The 18960-nt window shown below is 58.5% G+C and overlaps 3 protein-coding genes across 4 annotated transcripts; all 3 read left to right on the forward strand.

The window, feature by feature from the left end:
- Positions 1 to 222: 222 nt before the first annotated feature.
- GSDMA (gasdermin A) lies at positions 223 to 5968 on the forward strand. Of its 2 annotated transcripts, none has more exons than XM_010412743.4 (11): positions 223 to 722; positions 799 to 926; positions 1790 to 2054; positions 2218 to 2413; positions 2666 to 2831; positions 2904 to 2997; positions 3399 to 3452; positions 3697 to 3851; positions 4048 to 4198; positions 4881 to 4954; positions 5093 to 5968. In XM_010412743.4, the coding sequence occupies exons 3-11, from the start codon at positions 1835 to 1837 to the stop codon at positions 5327 to 5329; spliced, it is 1347 nt and encodes a 448-aa protein (XP_010411045.3). In that variant the 5' UTR covers positions 223 to 722; positions 799 to 926; positions 1790 to 1834; the 3' UTR covers positions 5330 to 5968. The 2 variants fall into 2 exon arrangements, with proteins under 2 accessions (XP_010411045.3, XP_019149421.3); XM_019293876.3 differs by having other exon boundaries at positions 641 to 722; positions 823 to 926.
- A 1120-nt stretch (positions 5969 to 7088) lies between these two features.
- On the forward strand, positions 7089 to 12429 carry PSMD3 (proteasome 26S subunit, non-ATPase 3). The gene is made up of 12 exons (XM_010412744.4): positions 7089 to 7312; positions 8210 to 8400; positions 9134 to 9271; positions 9447 to 9583; positions 9670 to 9860; positions 10041 to 10144; positions 10739 to 10853; positions 11066 to 11185; positions 11262 to 11365; positions 11584 to 11739; positions 11832 to 11882; positions 11979 to 12429. Exons 1-12 carry the CDS (start codon positions 7141 to 7143, stop codon positions 12054 to 12056), a joined length of 1557 nt encoding a protein of 518 aa, XP_010411046.1. The 5' UTR covers positions 7089 to 7140; the 3' UTR covers positions 12057 to 12429.
- A 2338-nt stretch (positions 12430 to 14767) lies between these two features.
- On the forward strand, positions 14768 to 17205 carry CSF3 (colony stimulating factor 3). Its single transcript, XM_039565567.1, has 5 exons — positions 14768 to 14783; positions 15200 to 15384; positions 15741 to 15848; positions 15978 to 16124; positions 16290 to 17205. Exons 1-5 carry the CDS (start codon positions 14768 to 14770, stop codon positions 16458 to 16460), a joined length of 627 nt encoding a protein of 208 aa, XP_039421501.1. The 3' UTR covers positions 16461 to 17205.
- Positions 17206 to 18960: the final 1755 nt, after the last annotated feature.

The raw sequence follows: 18960 nt of genomic DNA on the forward strand, positions 1-18960 counted from the left end.
GGAATCTTCACATGGGTGGCTTTTGCTGTTAAACAAGCATGGCTATGAGTCCAGCAAACACGGAATGGCTTGGGTTGGAAGGCACCTTAAGGCTCATCCATTCCTGCCTCCTGCCATGGGCACGGACACCTTCCACTCTCCCAGGTTGCTCCAATCCCTGTCCAATCTCTCCTTGGACACTTCCAGGGATGGGGCAGCCACAGCTTCTCTGGGTAACCTGTGCCAGGGCTTCACCCCCCTTTACAGGGAGGAATTTCTTGCCAATATCCCCTCCTGAGTCCATTTCTCCATCTGTAAAGGAAGGGCAACATTACATGGCTCTATAAAGTTGAATCATGCAAGGATGGAATGGTTTGGCTTGAAGGGACCTTTTAAAGCCCATGCAATCCCTTTTGCTGCCAGGGGTGGGGGCACCTTCCTGTCCAATCTGGTCTGACATACTTCCAGCAGTGCACTCGCATCTCCTGCATCTGTAGAAGTTTGAGTTATCCACAGCCCCTATAACAGACTCCGCTCAGCGACTAAAAGGAAGAGTGACGCAAGCAACGGCCAATTTGTGGAAGTGGAACACTGGTGATGAGGACGTAAAATTGCTGAAGTAACCTCACAGCTGGGAACAACTCCTGATAAGCTGCTGTGAACAGCCAGGGATCCTACAGCATGGATCAGGTCTAACACTCCCCCTGCCCAGGAGTTGCTTTGGGGAGCCCCCCGTGAGCAAGGTAAGAGAAATCAATTTACTTTTTGCCGGGGGTTTGTGGGGTTGCCAGCTGTGCAACTCACAGCTCCCATATTTAGCAAACACTCCACATCGCTGAGCAGAAGGGAAGACTGAGAAGATTCTCCCCAGTCCTGCTGCTCTCCAGAGGTCACATCACCTCGCCAGCCCTGTGGTCTGCTCCGCACACCTCCCACCCCACAAACAGGCAAGTGCATAATCCCAAAGCTTTGGGTACGGGAGAGGGTTGGTGGGAACTCTCTGTCAAGTGCTCGTTTAGTTTTTCTCTCTTCTTGGACACTTCCAAGGGAATGAGTCCTGCAAGTGCTACTAACATTGAGCACACAAGGCTATTTGTCTTTGGAACGGTTTAAACTCAAAGAGGGCAAGGTTAGATGGGATATTGGCAAGAAATTCCTCCCTGTGAGGATGGTGAGACCCCAGAACAGGCTGCCCCATCCATGGAAGTGTCCATAACCAGGTTGGGCAGGGCTTGGAGCAACCTGGGATAGAGAAGGTGTCCCTGACCATGGCAAGGGGGAGAACAATATGAGCTTTAAGGTCCCAGCCAACCCAAACCAGTCTGGATTACCCAATTTCCCCTCCCCAGCTCCATCCCGTAAAAAACCAGAAAAGCGAAACTGAAACTTTTTGATAAAAACAAGCTGTGTCAGAAAACAAACGGGGATTTCTTTCTGGCCCTCAAACAGCAGCTCTCCCCTGCAGACCACCAGGGCCTGCCCAAGGAGGCTGGGCTGTGATTTCTCTCTATTTTGGGGGACATTTGCCCCCAAAAGCAGCACCCTCAGAGTCTGCCAGCTGCGTTCTCTCTGCACAATCACTGGGGATCATCAGCAAACGGGGACAAGGCCAAACAACTCACAGCTCCTGCTGCTTCCTCTCCAACACTCCCTGTAACAACCCTGTGAAACTTGTGTCCTTGGACAATGGGGGGGGGGGGTTTTGAGTCATTATTTTGAAATCATCTTAAACATTAAAGTAACACTTTGTTGCAATGTCCTGCTATTATTTCAAGTAATTTGCCTTAACTTGTGTTGCCTCTTTCCCAAGGCAAAAATCCACTTGGCTTTGCTTCAAAACTTCAGCCACAGCAGAATGTTTAAAAAATTCACCAAATTCCTTGTAAAACAAATGGATCCAAGCAAAGAATTGGTCCCTGTCGAGAGCATCGCAGACAATGAGCACTTCAGGCCTCTCTATCTACTGAAAAAAAAAAGCAAATCAAAAACCGTATTCCACCCAGCTCCCTACTACCAGCGGACAGGGTTCACACTGGATGATGTGCTGCTGCCTGGAGAAGATGGTAAAAGCATAGGTAAAGCCCAAATTTATCAATCTGAAGTTCACAAATTCCATAGATCATGTGTTTGGGTCATTTATGGCTGAACTGTATCATGTTCCAGCTTTCCTGTGGGTGCTATCCTTACAGTGCTGAGTCTGTGTAATCCTGTTTAACATAATGCATGGAATTATTTCAGTGTCCTTCCATCAAGATTCCAGCCAATTTACTCTCACAAAAGTCAGCGCTGACCAAGCTGATGGAGGTCTCAGCATTTCTTTTGACCCTGCAAGTGTAGAGCTGAAAGGAGCTGCCTCTCTGTCCAAGGTGTTTTCCATCAAACCCCAGAAGAAGAGCGTATCACTGGAATCACTGGAGGCACTGAGAAGAGAAAGGTAAGGAATGATGAGGGAGCACACACACTCCAGTCACCTCCTCCAGCCCACAACAGGTCAACAATGGGTTTTCAACAGCCTAAAACTAAGATTAAGACCTTAGGGCAGGAATTCCCTCTAACTAGGACAGGTTTGACAGGAAATGGGAGTGACAAGATACCCCCTGAGCCTCCTCTTCTCCAGGCTAAGCCCCTCCACCTCCCATAGCCGCTCCTGGTGCTCCAGACCCTTCCCATCCTTTTTCTCCTTTAGACAAATCAACATGGATCACTCCTTCATCCGACAGCTACGGAGAACAGACATCCACCTATACGTGGTCACTGAAATCCTCGAAGCCTCAGAGGAGACCATCTACAAGGAATCCACCAAGGCAGACGGGGGCTTCAAGGCCAAATTTTACAGCACGCTCTGTGCACAGGTTTGGCTTCTCTCTCCTCCCTTCCCTGACACCTGCACTCAGGTGTCCTAACAAGTTATTTTCTTTATCCAGAGCACCAAGGAGGACAAACAAAGCATAGTCATACCCAAGGGCTGCACCCTGGCCTTCAGGACCATCCAGCTACACATTAGAGATGGAGCATGGGGTAAGCAACTTCCAGAAATGACCAATTTCTCCATTCCGGAAACAGTGCACAAGAGGAAGAACATTTTAGGAAGTATCACTTAGCCACAGAGCCACCCACAGCTTGTCTGCAAAGAGATGGAGGCAGTGTGAGGAACAGAAATCACCTGGGAAAGGTCAGATAACCCATGCAAGGTCAAAGATGCTGTTTGGGGAGGGGTCAGTAAAGAAAGAAGGAAGCCTCAAATCTATGTTTCAGGAGCTGCAGAGCTCCTGTTGATAAACTGCACACAGAGCAGAGTTTGGGTTATTTCTTTTCTTTTTCTACTCAGAAGAGAAGAGCCAGGGAGAAAACTGGGTGGGTGACCACAAGTGGGAAGGCTGGTGTAGAACACCATAAATGTCCCTTTTATCCTGTTGCAGATCTGGATTATTTCCCAGCAAAAGCCATGAGAAGGGCAGATTACGTAGCTGATGGTAAGTAATGTATTTTCACAGCTTCCACTTGCACAACTTTTACCTGCTTTGGGTAAGATGGAATCTCCCAGCATAAAACAAACCACCTGGAGTGATGCATTTGCCTCTTCCCTGAGACATCACAACTGCCCGAATTCCATATTGCTTCAGAAACACTCATACTAGTGTTTCCAACTCTGCATTTAGAGATGCCCGTGAACTCCTGGTTCAGAAGTGACAGATTTGGATCCCTTCTGGTTTGCAGGTCCCTCACAAGGAAAATTAGGAGTAGTGCTGAGAGAAGTTAAATACTCCTGCCGAATTTTCCCCGAGTTGTCTCCTGACCTGCTACTCATAGTCTTAAACACCATTAAAACTGTGATGAGGGACAAGAACCTCCTACAAGAGCTCAGCCAGAAAGTAAGTGAAGCTTCTCTTGCTGCCACAATTTATAAGTACAGACACATCCAGGACCACACCTCTTGCCCCACAAGTTACCTGTCCTGTGTCACCACTGTCCATCCAAAATCCCCTCACTCGGCACACCTGCCTGCTTTGGACAAGCAGCAGCCTCTGCCCCCAAATCCTGACATTTCTTTTCCTTGTTCCCCCACAGATGGAAGAAGTTCCTGAGGAAAATGATGGTTATCAGCTGAAAACTGAGAGCCCAGACTTAAAAGACCTGTTCAGCACCTTAGAGCATTCTCCAAGAGATCTTCTCCTTCAGCTGGCAGAGGGAATCACCTACATCTTTGACGCTTTGCATGGTGAGGCTTTGGGACTTTAAGAGGGAAATCAAGGCAGGGATGATGCCCAGTCCTGCCATTCCCTCTTTCCTTCTTCTCTTACTCTTCCTCAAGTGGAATCTACATCTGAGTCCCATGGTGAGGAGACGAGAGAAACCCCCTTTGCACCCATCCAGGGTTCCTTCAAAGTGCAGTCACAGCTTCCTCCCAAGGGGCTGCTCCGATCTGTGCTCTGGTGACCAGGGACAGAACCCCGGGGAACAGCTGGAGCTGTGTCTGGGAGGGTTAGGTTGGATAGCAGGGGAAGGTTCTTCCCCCAGAGGGTGGTCAGGCACTGAACAGGCTCCCCAGGGGATGGGCACAGCCCAAAGGCTGACAGAGCTCTACAAGCCTTTGGACACTGCTCTCAGCACAGGGTGGGACTGTTGGGAGTGTCCTGTGCAGAGATGGGAGTTCAATTCTCCTTGTAGGTCCCTTCCAACTCCATATTCCATGATTCTGTGACAAACAGCCGTATCACTCTCACAGTGAGGCTGCACAAATAATTTCTATTAAAACATCCAGAGAACTTTTGACCAAATGGGCATTTCCTACAAGAAATGATCACCCTTCCCATCCTCTTCACTCTTTCCCATCCCTATCACACGAGAAACTCCAACACCTGGTGGGTGGTTTTGGATCCAAACCCACTTTATTTCTGCAGAGTTATTGGAGGATCAGCTGCTGCTGCTGCTGGAATCCTTGGAAAGGAAGATTGTGTCCCAACAGCTGGAGCTGGTGAGAACACACATCACACTTGGCTCCTTTCAAGGGGAGGCGGGGGCTATGTTAATTCTAACAACATTTCCATACTGATGTCACAACTTGACTACTGATTAAAATCCTGATTTTGCTTTTTTTGTTGTTGCTGTGAAGGTTGAAAACCTCCTGAAACACGACCTGGAGAACAGGAAGGAGCCTTTCCATGTGGATGCTGAGCTGCTCTCCTTCCCACACAAGGAGGAACAGCTGTTAACCATGGCCCTGGTGGAGATGAGTGGAGTGCAGCTCCAGGAAGATGGATCAGCTGTCCCTAGGGATCAGCCCTTCGAGGCCATGGCAGCCCTGTTCGTGGTCCTGTATACCCTCAATCTCCTGAGTGGCTTGGAGTAGGAGGTACCTGGCCCAGCCTAGGGAACACCTCCTCAAGATGTTGGAAAATCTCTGATGACAAGACACGTTTCTCTCCCAATTCCATCCTTATTCATGCTCAAGGATACTTTGGCTGTGAAAGGCAAATTTAAGGCAGGAAAACTCATTATGGATGCTAAGGGCTGGATATCCAAGGGGATTTGTCTGTCTGTCTCCCCATGAATGCAGAGGGACAGTGGGAAAATCCACAAGCCCAAAGAATCCCAGGCCTGGCTGTGATGCCTCGTGTAATCCTACTTCCCTAAAAATGCTGCTGCCGCTTCTGCAATCAGTAAATGGGAAAGAGAAGGGTATAGGAAACCTGAAGTGGACGGGAATGCAAAGAGAAAGGGGAAATGGAAAGGGAAAGGGAAGGCAGAGGAAACAAACGCCAGAAGGAAACACCAGGAGTGACTCTCCCTGGTCCCTCTGTGGTTCACTGAGGGCTCCGTGAACTGCTGGTGGCCAGAAGGTTGGGGAATCCCAGAGGTTTCAGCAACACCTCCCTGCTCCCAGTGCTGCCATTGTCCCTGAGATGCTTGAGGGACACGGGCAGCACTTCAGAGCAACCATCCTCTCATTATCACTTTATAAATAAAGATCAGTTTCTTGCTAAGCAACCGGGTGTTTTCAAAGTCAATTTCTTAATTTTGTGTGGTTTTGGTCCCACAGCATATCTGACAAGCTTGGGATGCTGTACCAAAAATGTGGGCACTTAGCCCTGGGGTGAAGTCGGGGGGTCCCTCAGGCTGCAGGGCCCTGGAAGGGTCCCTGTAGGCGAGGGGCAGCACTGCTCACCTGGCTGGACACTGACAGCTCCAGGAGCACTTCCAGCACCAGGGGCCAGGTTCTGCCTTGCAGCAGCTACAAAGGGAGCCCAGCCCCAACCTGGAACCCTTACTGGACACCCTGGTTCTAGTCCCAGACCAGACACCTCACAGAACTCCCAGCTCCAACACGGCCCCTTTTGGGACCCCTAGACCCAGTCTGGCCCCTCACGGGACCCCCACTCCAAGCCCCGACCCCGCCTCCTCACCGGACCACTCACAGGATGCCCGGCCCCTCACGGATCCCCAGACCCACACAGGACCCCCCACAGGATTCCCGGTCCCAGGATGGCCCCTCACGGAACCCTTTACAGGATCTCTGGTCCCAGTGAGGCCCCTCACGGGACCCTTCACGGGATCCCCGACTTGGCCCCAGTGCAGACCCTCATGGGACCCTTCTCTGGATCCCTGGTCCCAGCATGGCCCCTCACAGAACCCTTCGCGGGGTCCCCCACCACAGACCGGCCCCTCACGGAACCCTTTACGGGATCTCTGGTCCCAGTGTGGCCCCGCACGGGACTCCTCCCGGCATGCCCGACCTGTCCCCAGCCCGGCCCCTCACGGACCTTCGCGCTCCGCCTCAGCGAAGCAGTGCCCCTCGCCCGCGCCCCCAAAAGGCGGGAACTGCTCAGCACCGGGCGGAAACACCCGAAAACTCTACGGAGATCCCCGAGACAGAGAGCCGAAAGAACACGAGCGATGCCGGAACCCTCCGAGAGGTCTCGGCCAAAACTCCCGAGAACGTGGCGAAAATCTACGAGCGAAGACGGAAATACCCGAGAGCGTCGCGGAACTCCACGAGCGAGAGAGGCGGAACTCTCCGAGCGGTGCCTGAAATATACGAAAGCGCGGCGGAACAACCCGAGCGACGGCGGAAACGGCCGAGCGAAAGGCGGAAGGAGACGATCGTGTGTCGGTCGGCGCTCGGCTGGTCGTGCCTGGCGGCCCGTTGTGCAGTGTCACGCCATGAAGCAGGACGGCGCGTCCCGCCGCCGCGGCGACAAGGCCAAGGCACCCCCGGAGGGACCCCCGCCCGCTCCCCCCGACGTCGAGATGCACGAGGAGGCGGCGCCGGTGGCCCCCGAGGCGGCCGGAGAGCGACAGCCGCAGCGGGAGCTGGACGCGATCACGTTGGAGGGTGAGGGGGGGGTGTTGTTGTAATGAGGGTGTTTGTGGAGATGGGGGGGGGAACTGAGGGGTCTTGAGGGTTGAAGGGATTTGGGACAGGTCGGGGGAACCCCTGAGAGGGGGGATGTTGGAGGAAGGGGATTGAGGGGGGTTATAGGGAGCCTTGGGGGGACTGGGGAGGGGTCAGGGTGGAGGTACCTGAGGGGGGTGGGAGAGCGGCTGGAAAGGTGTTGGAGAAGGGGAATGGGCGGATCAGTGTGGGAGTGGGCAGTTGGAGGGGGCTCTGAGGGAAAGAGGAACGGGGGAGCACTTTTGGGAAGGGGAGTTGGGGGGCACCGTGTAGGAAGGGGAGAGGGGAGCTGTGTTTGGGGGCGTGTCACTATGGGATAAGGGGTTTGGGGGGCACAGAGAGGGAAAGGGAGATGGAAGGTGTGTTTTTTGGGGGGGGAAAACACTGTGGAGAAGGGTATTTGGGGCAGTCTGTGAGGGAAATGAAGGGGGGAGGTTGGTTTTGGGGGCAGTCACTGAAGAATGGGAGATGGACTTATGTTTCGGAGGGGATTACTGTGGAAAGGAATTGGGGCAGCTCTGTGAGGGAGAGGGTGTGTTTTGGGGGGACAGGCTGTGAGCGGCAGGGGAGCTGCAGCCCTACTGTGGTGGGACCCCATGGGGGTGCAGATGGAGGCTGGAGCCCTTGGGGAGGAGGGACAATACTCTGGAAGGGTCTCAGCAGCCTCCTGCTCCAGGCAGGGACAGCCCTGAGGACAGGTCAGGTCACTGGGGACACCAAGGCCATGGGCAGAGGGACCCCAGAACAGCAGGACAGGGTGAGGGGGCAGCCCTGCCTTTGTTCCTGGGTGCCCCTGGCAGAGGATTTGGGGTGAGGGGTGTCTATGTGCCCCCGCAGACATCAAGGAGCACGTGAAGCAGCTGGAGAAGGCGGTGTCGGGGAAGGAGCCACGCTACGTCCTGCGGGCGCTGCGGGCTCTGCCCTCCACCTCCCGCCGCCTCAACCCCAACGTGCTGCACAAGGCCATCCACGGCTTCTTCACCTCCAACTGCACTGTCAGGGACTTCCTGCTTGGATTCCTGGAGGAGGTAGGGACAGGGGTGGGGAAGGGACACCTGCTCTGTCACCTCTGCCCTGCTCTGGTGACACCCCCCAGCACAGGAAGGATGTGGAGGGGCAGGAGGGAATCCAGAGGAAGCACCAAGATGATCACAGGGATGGAGCAGTTCTGCTGTGGGGAAAGGCTGAAGGAATTGGGATTGTTCAGCCTGGAGAAGAGAAGGTGTAGGGGTCATGTCACTGTGGCCTCCCAGTATCTGAAGAAGCAACAGAAGAGATGGAGAGGGACTATTTACAAGGGCTTGGAGTGACAGGACAAGGGGGAGTGGCTTGCCACTGACAGAGCAGGATTAGATGAGCTGTTGGGAAGAAGTTCTTCCCTGTGAGGGCAGTGAAGCAGTGGAATGGATTTCCCAGGGAAGTTGTGGCTGCCCCATTCCTAGAAGTGTTCAAGGCCAGAATGGGCAGGGCTTGGAGCTGCCTTGTCTAGTGGAGGGTGTCCCTGCCTATGGCAGAGGTGGGACTGGGTGAACTTTAAGATCTCTTCCAACCCAAACCCACCTGGGATTCAATGATTGTTTCCCTCTCCAAGGAGGGAACAGGGCAGGGGGATTTGGGGACACTGGGGATGAGCAGCCCCTCTGCTCAGACACATGTGTGAGCAGGGACAGGTCCCTGCAGCCCTGGCCATGCTCCTGTCACACCTGGAGCAGAGCTGTCTCTGCACAGGGACAGAGATCCAACATTTCTCTCTCCCCTCAGTCCATGGACACAGAAGCTGAGCTGCAGTTCCGCCCACGGACGGGGAAAGCAGCCTCAGCCCCTCTCCTGCCAGAGGTGGAGACCTACCTGCAGCTGCTGCTCGTCATCTACCTGATGAACAGCAAGAGGTACCCCGAGGTGAGACCCCCAAGCTGCCCCCACAGCGCTCCTGCTCGGTGGGGACCCCCTGGCCCTGCCCCACGCTGTCCCCTCAGTGTTTGGGCACTGCCCCAGGTTCAGCCCCACAGCCTGGGTGGTCTCTGCCCCTCCCAGGATCAATCCCCCTGCTCTGACCTCCCTTCCCCTCCTGCAGGCTCAGAAGGTGTCTGATGACCTGATGCAGAAGATCAGCTCCCAGAACCGCCGGGCCCTGGACCTGGTGGTGGCCAAGTGTTACTATTACCACTCCCGGATCTACGAATTCCTGAACAAACTCGACGTGGTCCGGAGGTGGGATGGGGCCTGTGGGGGGCTGTCTCTCAACGTGATCCCCCTGTTTTCCTCCCTCTTCGCTGATTCCTTGTCCCACCCTGCAGCTTCCTGCACGCCCGGCTCCGCACGGCCACGCTGCGCCACGACGCCGACGGCCAGGCCACGCTCCTGAACCTGCTCCTGAGGAATTACCTCCACTATAACCTCTACGACCAGGCTGAGAAGCTCGTCTCCAAGTCCGTGTTCCCCGAGCAGGCCAACAACAACGAGTGGGCTCGGTACCTGTACTACACAGGTGAGAGGGGCTCGGTGCCTGCCCTGGCTCCTGGCACCCCACACCGAAGGGCTCCGGTTCCTCAGAGAACCTCTTTGAGCAGCTGGAGGTGGGGCTTCCAGGCAGGATTTGGAGCCCCATCCGTGTAGGTCGGGTTGGATTCACTGGGTGGCTTTCCCCACCCGCCCCGTGTGGGCGCAGGGCGGATCAAGGCCATCCAGCTGGAATACTCGGAGGCGCGGCGCACCATGACCAACGCCCTGCGCAAGGCCCCGCAGCACACGGCCGTCGGCTTCAAGCAGACGGTGAGTGGGGAGGGGGCAGGACCCCCCTGCACTGGGTCTGAGACCCCTCGGGGTTGGGATCTCACAGGGCTTGGATGTAGGACCTTGTGGGATGTCAAGCCCCATGGAGTTTGGTTCGGGACCTCCCGGCTTTGGGACATCCTGGGGACAGGTTTGGGGCTTCCTTGGATGTCAGCCTCCATGGACTCGGGTCCTCTGGGATTTGGGATTTCCCAGGGTCAGATCCAGGGCTCCCCAGGGTTGGGCTCCACGAGGACAGTCCTGGCACCTCCCAGGCTCAGCGCCTTCCAGGATGAGATCTGGGACCCCCCAGGGTTGGGCTCTGCAGGGACAGGTGTGGGATCTCCCAGGGTCAGGCCCCACGGGGACAGATTTGGGACCTCCCAGGGTGTTGGGCCCTGCAGGGATGACAGATGTGGGACCTCCTAGGTTTGGAACTTCCCAGGGACAAATCTGGGACTTTCCAGGCCCCACAGGGACAGGAACAAATTATGGTTCTCCTGGGGTCGTGTGCCCCATGGGGATGGGTGCTAGACCTCTTGGGGGTGGTTTCAGGCCCTGTGGGGACTCACTCAGGGTCTCACTCTGCCCCAGGTGCACAAGCTGCTCATTGTGGTGGAGCTGCTCCTCGGGGAGATCCCGGACAGGCTCCAGTTCCGGCAGCCCTCGCTCAAGCGCTCGCTCATGCCCTACTTCCTGCTGACCCAGGGTATGGCTGCCCACCCCTGCCTGTCTCTGTCCTTCCCGCAGTGTCAGAGAATCATGGAATATCCTGAGTGGGAAGGGACCCAATGGGAGTTCTCTTCTCTCCCCTTGATGGGACTTGGATGCAGATGCCACTTGAGAAGGAGGAAGTCAGCCAGCCCTGACTCACTTTCCCCAGCCTTTCTCCTTCCCCCATTCCCACCTTCTTCCCTCCAGCTGTCAGGACGGGGAACCTGGCCAAGTTCAACCAAGTCCTTGACCAGTTTGGGGACAAGTTCCAGGCTGATGGCACTTACACCCTGATCATTCGGCTGAGGCACAACGTCATCAAGACAGGTAGGAGAGTGTTTGAGGACCCTCCGCAGGCTGGGCAGGCCTGGGGGGGCTGCGTCCCATTCCCTTCTCCCCACAGGTGTCCGCATGATCAGCCTCTCCTACTCCCGCATCTCCCTGGCCGACATCGCCCAGAAGCTGCAGCTGGACAGCCCTGAGGACGCCGAGTTCATCGTTGCCAAGGTACCAGCACAGCGAGCCCCATCCTTTTGGGGTCCTGGGGTGCCCACAGCCCCCCACCCTGCCCCATCCCCCCACCCCTCCCTGCAATGCCCCTGGGTTTGGGTTGAGGCTCCTCCAGGGAGAACTGGGGACACTCAGGGCGCCGCATCCCCGCTCTGTGCGCCGTGTCCCGAGCCCTCGGGGACACCCCATGCCCTGCCCCGTGCCCGGGCTCACAGGCCATCCGCGACGGCGTGATCGAGGCCAGTATCAACCACGAGAAGGGCTACGTCCAGTCCAAGGAGATGATCGACATCTACTCCACACGGGAGCCCCAGCTGGCCTTCCACCAGCGCATCTCCTTCTGCCTCGATATCCACAACATGTCCGTGAAGGTGAGCACAGCGTGTCGCTGAGGGGAGCAGCAGGACACGGCTCAGGGCTGGCTCAGCTCCAAGCTCATCCTCCTCCTCTTCTTTTTCTCCAGGCCATGAGGTTCCCACCCAAATCTTACAACAAGGACTTGGAATCTGCAGAGGTGAGATCTCACCGGGGTTCTCTGCAGCCACCATGGCTGTGGGAAGGATGTGGCTCCTGTCCCCACCTGCCACCAACCTCGGCCTTTGCTTTCCAGGAGCGCCGGGAGCGTGAGCAGCAGGACCTAGAGTTTGCCAAGGAGATGGCAGAGGACGATGACGACGGTTTTCCGTGACCCTGGGCCCTGGCTGTACTTTTTTATTTGTCCCTTGGACAGATGGTGGCTGAGCAGGGCCCTCCGTCCCCCCCAGACCCCTCTTTTATAAATCCCTGCATGTCTGTACTGTGGGAGGGGACACAGGGGGTTCCCTGGGCCCACACCCCCTGACCACCTGCACCTGTGGTGGGACCCCCCCTCCCCAATAAACATCCTTAAAAGGATCCCTGTGGTGACATCGGAGCCGATGCCAGAGGGGCTGCGAGGGGAGTGGGGCTGGAGGGAGCAGGAGTGGGGTCTCCACTGGTGCCCCCCCGGCTCCCACAACAACGGGGTCAAACTTTGTTAAACTTCAATTATGACTTTTAAAATAAAAGATGGAAAAACACCAGCCTGGGTGCCTCCAGCTGTGGGTTTGTTGGGATGGGGAGGGGGCATGGGGCTGGTTTGGGGTCTCTGCTCCCCCCCTGAGCTTGGGGAACTGGAGCTTTGTCCCAGTGGTGCTGGGAGAGGCCCCAGCAGCTCCAGGATGGTATCCCAAGAGGATTCCACTGGGAAAGGCACAGGGCCAGGCTGGGCCCCCTTTGTGCCCCACAACACCAGCCCTGGGGGTGATGGGGACAGGGGACATGAAGCCACTCCAGGTGGGTCCCAGCAGCATCTGGGATGAGTTCTCTGAGAAAATCTGGGAATGTCCCAGCACACCCATGCCAGGAAGGCAGCCAGGGCTGCAGGTCAACTGTGGGGCTGTCCCAGCCCATTGCCTCTCTAAGGGTCTCTAGGGGAGACCAGAGAAGGCAAGAGCCCAGCCAGGTGGGCTAGGGCTGGCACTGGGGACACAAGGACACCCCAGGAGTGCTGGTGTGTTGGCAGAGGTCAGGAAGAGGCTGAGGGTGCCCAAATTGGGCCACGGGAAGAGGAAGGGTGACCACGTGGCCGAAAAGAGCGGGGGGGGGGGGGGGGTGCCCGGGACACTCCCTGGACCAAGGAGCTCCAGCCACATGGGGGAGGGGTCTTTGCTGGGCCAGCTCCCTCCCCCACTCCCCAACACCCACAGTTTCAGGTCTGAAACCACTTCCTTCCTTGGAAAGCTGACAGGGGCTTTGGGCACTGATTCAACCCCCCCACACCCCCATCACAATTCCTGAAAGCACCATCCTGCTGAGAGGGCAGATCTGCTCTGGGGTGATCCTGTGGGTGCACCAGGCTGAGCCCCTCAATGGCCACCGGCTCTCCCTGGCTCCAGGGAGGGCACAGGGAGAGCTGGGAGGGCTGTTCCTCCCAAAAATCCTATGAATCTCTACTGCCAAGGTCCTTTCATGCATCCGGAGGGCAGAACGCTCAGTGCTGCCAGGTTTGAAGGGAGGTCATCAGTAGGTTTCAGAGTTAACACCTGGCTGTGCCAGGAAGGCTCTGCTTGGTACTTGTGGATTGGCTGCAGCTGATGGGGGTTTATTTCCCAGCTGGAGGCAGGAACTTCCAGGACTTCCAGCTTCTGGGACTGGTGCTGTGGCTGTACCCCACAAACTGTACCCCACAAACTGTACCCCACAAATGGACCCCACTGGGTGTGTGGCCCATCACGGTGCCCACCAACATCTGCAACCTGCAGAGACAGGGTTCCCTGTCCCCATTCCTCTCCCCATTCCTGTGCCCATTCCTGTCCACACAGCCTCCAGGAGGGCAGCGATGAGACCCAGCCAGGGGTCAGGGTTGCAGAATGAGCCTCCCCACCCCAGTGCTGCCCTGGGGTCACCCTGCCCAGGGCTGTGAGGGGAGGGAGTGGGTGCCTCCCGTGCCCCAGCCAGCCCGTGCCAGGCAGGAGCTGGCCAGCTGGCACTGGCCCAACAGATCCTGGAAGGACTTGCGGGAAACGTCACGAGCCAAAATTCCCTCGTCAGCACAACGGGGCCGGGAGCAGCTACCCCTTGCCAAAGGCTGCCCTGGAAGCCTCTTCCCTGAAGGGGCAGAGGGGGAGCTGGCCCCTGGCAGGTGGGGTCAGCCTGATTTGGCCAGTGCTTGAGGACACTGGGCACAACCCGGCCCCACAGTGCCCAGCAAGGCAGGATCTGGCCCCGTGGTGCTGCCCCAGAGAGCCACAGCCCTGGCAGGGGTCACACCTTGGCCCCCTCCAGCTGGTGCTACCACCATGAAGGTCACACCGCCAGGACGCGCCCAGATGCCGAGGTGAGGGTCGAAGGCAGCTGACAGGGGGTGCTGCCCGCGTGGGCTGGGGATGGGGACAACCCCAGAGTGACAGCAGCAGTGAGAAGCCACCATCCCCTTGCCCGGTCACCTGCGAGTGACCCTGTGCATGACCCTGCGCGTCACCCCGCTGTGCTGGGCACTGGCCCACCAGGCCAGCGCAGTGGGAGCCCTGCGAGCAGGTTAATGAGTCACCAAGGCCCCACCTGCCCTGACACCCGCCTCAGTGCCTGGGCTCCACCGGGCGACTGCGGCCACACCGAGGGGCACTGCTGCCCACCGGCCCCGGGAAAGCCCCACGGTGTGGCCGCGGCCGAGCACCCGCTTCCCGAGATTTGCATGCTGTGATTAACGCAAGTGAAGCAATCGCGCTGTTGCCTCATCAGTGAGAATCCCCGAGGCCCGCGGACTATAAATGCCCCGATTGATGAGCAGAGCCGGGCAGGAGCGAGCGGAGCCGGGCCGGGCTGGGCAGGGCAGGGCTGCACTGCACAGAGGAAGAGGCACCGAGCCGGGCATCCACCATGTGTTTCCTCACCCGTGAGTACCCAGCACCCACTGCAGCACCCCCATCTCCCACTGCACCCAAACCACCCCTAAGCCCCACTTTGCCCATAGGACCTGCTGCCCCCACAGCAACCACAGCACCCACTGCCCCCACTGCACCCAGCCCACCCACTCTAGCAGTAGCACCCACTTGTCCCCACTGCACCCACCACACCCAGAGCGCCCATAAACCCACCCTACCCTGTAGCACCTGCTGCACCCACACCCAGAGCCCCCTTCTGCTGCCCCCGGCACCGGTGGGACACAGAGAACACTGGTCCCTCTCCCTTTTCAGGGTCTCTACCCCTTCCCCACGCCACACTGCTGCCACCATCCCCAGGGTGGTTCGGTTGCTGAGCCCATCCTGGATGAGGGGTCGGGGTTCCCTGGGGTGTCTGGTGGGTGCTGAGCCGCTGTCCCCACAGGTGGGCTGGCGCTGCTGCTGGGTGTGCTGCTGTGGGCGCCGTGGCAGGCGCTGCATGGGGCACCGCTGACCGAGCTCTCGGGGGACCAGGACTTCCAGCTCTTCCTGCAGAGGAACCTCGAGTTCACCCGCAAGATCCACGGGGATGTGGCTGCGCTGCAGCGCGTGGTGGTGAGTCCCACACGCTGCAGAAGGGGAATGGCAGCCACTGCGAGGTCACAGATAAGGCGACCTTCTCCTCCCTGGCCTTATCGGCACCGCAGGGCCAGGAGCCAGCAGTGTCCCCTGCACTGCCCAAGGCTCAGCCCTGGGGTGTTGGGGCACCCACTGGGAACACGTGGTGACCTTCCTGGGCACGCACTCGCCAGGGCAGCCACATCTCCATCCCCATTGCACCAGGTCCACTCCATCCCCTCCCTCCTCCTGGCTGGGCTGCAGAGGGTCCCAGAGCACAGGGATGGGATGTTGCAGGGTGCTGGGGGCGTTGGCGTCCTCTGGTGTCCTGACCCTGTCCCCTTTGTCTGCAGTGTGACACCTTCCAGCTGTGCAAGGAGGAGGAGCTGCTGCTGGTGCGGCAGGACCTGGACGTCGCACAGGCGCTGCTGGAGCAGTGTCACAAGCGCACCTTCCAGGCGGTGAGTGCAGGCGGCCCACTCCTGCCACGAGCTGGTCAGTTCTGTCATGGCTTGGGGCACCCCAGAGCCCCCTGTGTCTTGGTGGCCTGGCCATGCCCAGCCCCGCTGACCACACCATGCCCACCACAGGAGACCTGCTTCAGCCAGATCCGTGCCGGGCTCCGCATCTACCACGGCTCTCTGGCCACCATCCGGGACCTGCTGCCTGGGCACGCTGCGTTGGTGGAGACCCTGCAGCTGGACATGGCCAACCTGTCCTCCAACATCCAGCAGCAGGTGAGGGGGCAAAGGGGGACTTCGTGGGGACAGGTGGGTAAAGCAGGTGCTGCATCCCAAAGGAGGGGAGGGCATGGTGGGGGCTGCATGCCCAGGAAGGGCACACAGGGGCAGGGGGGTGTCTCCAGGCCTGGGGCTGATGCCACTGCCTCTGCCTGGCTGCAGATGGAGGACCTGGGCCTGGCCACGGTGACGTACCCCACGGAGAACCAGGACCCCCTCCCCACCTTCTCCTCCCGCTTCCGCCACCAAGTCGGTGGCTTCTTCATCCTGGCCAACTTCCAGCGGTTCCTGGAGACGGCGTACCGGGCGCTGCGGCACCTCGCCAACCTCTGACCCCTGTTTGTGGATGTTGCACCTGAGGGACATCCCGGGAGTACCCCATTTTCTGCTTATTTAATATTTAAGGCTATTTAATATTTATCTGTCTGGAGATGCTCCCCCGCCCACGACCCCGGGCAGGCGCCAGGGGATCCCGCGGTGGATCCGTGCACAGGTACCTGTGCAGCATCACCCTTGTTTAATATTTAAACACAAGCGTATCTCTGCTATGAGGTTCTGGAGCTGGGCTGAGCCCCTGCAGCTGCTGCTGGCACTGCCCATGCCTCAGTTTCCCCACGGCTTGCGCTGTTGGGGCTGCTGCAGCATCCCAAGGGAAACCACCTTCATCCCAGGATGAGGGTGCTCCAGAGCAGCATCTCCCTGTCCAGGCTGCAGCCTGCAGGGACACATCTGATGGGTGTTATTTCTAGTAATTAATATTTATTAGCCATTAGGGAAGGAGGGGAGGGAAGATGGAACCATAGGGATGCAGCAGCCTCACCAAGATGAGGCTTTTCCAGGGAGCCCCAGCACTTTGGGGTGCTGTATCTCTGCTCTGTCCCCCTTCCCTGCTAAACTCAGAGTACTTATTGCAGTTTAACTTATTTGTGTCCATCCCTGGCCGGAAAGAGCCACTTGGGCACAGTCCCATCCTCCTGAGCCTGACGCAGCCCCGGTCCCGTGGCTGTGTGGGAGCTCCAAGCGGGGGTGGTTTTGTACTGTATTCATTGCTGCAGCTGGGTGAGCCCCGAGAAACACCCGCTCGCTTTTTTCTATGTGATAAAAATGGAAATAAACTCTATTTTTGCACTCTTTCTCTGTTCCGCTGTCTCCTGCCTGGGTGGGAGGGATGCGGGCGGAGTGGCCAGGGCGTGGGGACATGGGGACAGACACACGGTTGATGAGGGAATAGGACTTTGGGGCTGGGCTGTGGCTGCTGGTGTCAGCTCAGACAGATGAAATGCAGCCCCCGCAGTGTCCCCACCCCACGGTCTGAGCCCGCTGAGGGCCAGGAGGCACCGTGGGACGGCTGCTTCCTCCACGCCCCGCAGCACTGCTTGGGCAAGAGCCGATTCCTAGAAAGCTCCGGAAGCCGCCTGTGCTGGCAGCGCCCGCTGAGGGCACCGGCACCACGCCCAGAGCTGGTTTGTGGGCTCATCCTTGGGCTGGTGGCACCGGGGGTCCCCAACCACCCTTCTGCTGCTGCTGTCACACAGGGAAGCTGCCCCAGAGCTGCCCAGGGATGTGCCCAGGGCCCTCGCAGAGCTGTCACGGTGGGAGGAGGCGTTCAGCAGTGAGGAAGGCAGAGTGGATGGACAAAGGGGCAGCCCCGATGTGGCTGAGAAATGTCATAAGACCCCTGGGCATCTTCCCTGCCCCAGAAAGCCCCTAAGGGCACCCCCAGCCTCTCCCCAATGGGTGTTTGCCCACCCTGGGCTGTCCCAGCTTCACCAGTCCCATTTCCTGCCACTGGGCCCACGCTCACATCCCATGACCACCAGCATCCCTCACCACACTCATCCCAGCCACACAGGGACAGAGCCCAGTGCTGGGGGTGCCAGGGCTCACAGTTTCCTGCCTCCCCGCAACTTCCAGCCCTGGGAAGGGGCTGGCACAGGCAGGAGCCCCACGGTCGCAAACTGCCAGGGGGAAGCCCTCGCCCAGGGGCATTTGGCTGCACACACTCCACGGGCAGCAGCTCCCTCCCTCCCCCGCCTCACGGGTGCTTACAGAAAACCCCCTTCTCCCGCTCCAGCCCCTTCCTGTAAGGGGAAGCGCCAGTGCCAACGCCAGGCACGGGGCTGCCTCGGCAAATATTGACAGAGCCGGGAAGGCCACAAGCGCCCGGTCCTGCTCTTTGCTCCGGGCTAACGGTAAAGGGCCGCCCCTGGACAAGCAGAGGTGCCCGGGCAGGTCGGTGCCAGCTCAGGGAGGGATTCAGGCAGCTGTCAGGTCCGATGAGGCCATCCCGACCCATCCCGGTGCGTGCCACGGCTCCGTTATCTGCCCCACCCAGCCCCGCAGCTGCTCCCGGCTGACCCCGGATTGCGACCAGGGGCTGGAGCCCTGGGAGCAGCGGGAAGGGGGAAGATGCTCTGTGTGAAGGCCAAGGACCAGCAACACGCACAGCTACCCCAAGTGCATTGGGGTCTCTCCCTCCGGCAAAGCCTGGGAGCTGCCAGGAGCTGAGCTCATCCCGGGATCAGATGGGGTCAGCCTGGCCCTGAGTCACCGTCCCTGCTGCCTCTTCCCCGGCCAGCACTGACCCAACCCCTGCGGCACTGCGTCAGGATCCCTCTGAGCCTCATCTCCCCTTGGAGCCCCCAAAACAGGGCTGGGAACCCCACTGGTGCCAAGGGGGCAGAGGCACAGCCCAGCCCCGGGAGTGGGATCAGTCACAGTGCCCTGAGGGAAGGGCTGGGGCCCGCTGGCCCCGCTTTCCCCTTTCTTGTGAGTCAACACCAGTGGAAGGAGCAGAGGTGCAGAGGCCCTGGCCCTGCCATCCCCTCGGGGA

Source organism: Corvus cornix, chromosome 27, assembly GCF_000738735.6.
Source record: "Corvus cornix cornix isolate S_Up_H32 chromosome 27, ASM73873v5, whole genome shotgun sequence".
Lineage (NCBI taxonomy): Eukaryota > Metazoa > Chordata > Aves > Passeriformes > Corvidae > Corvus > Corvus cornix.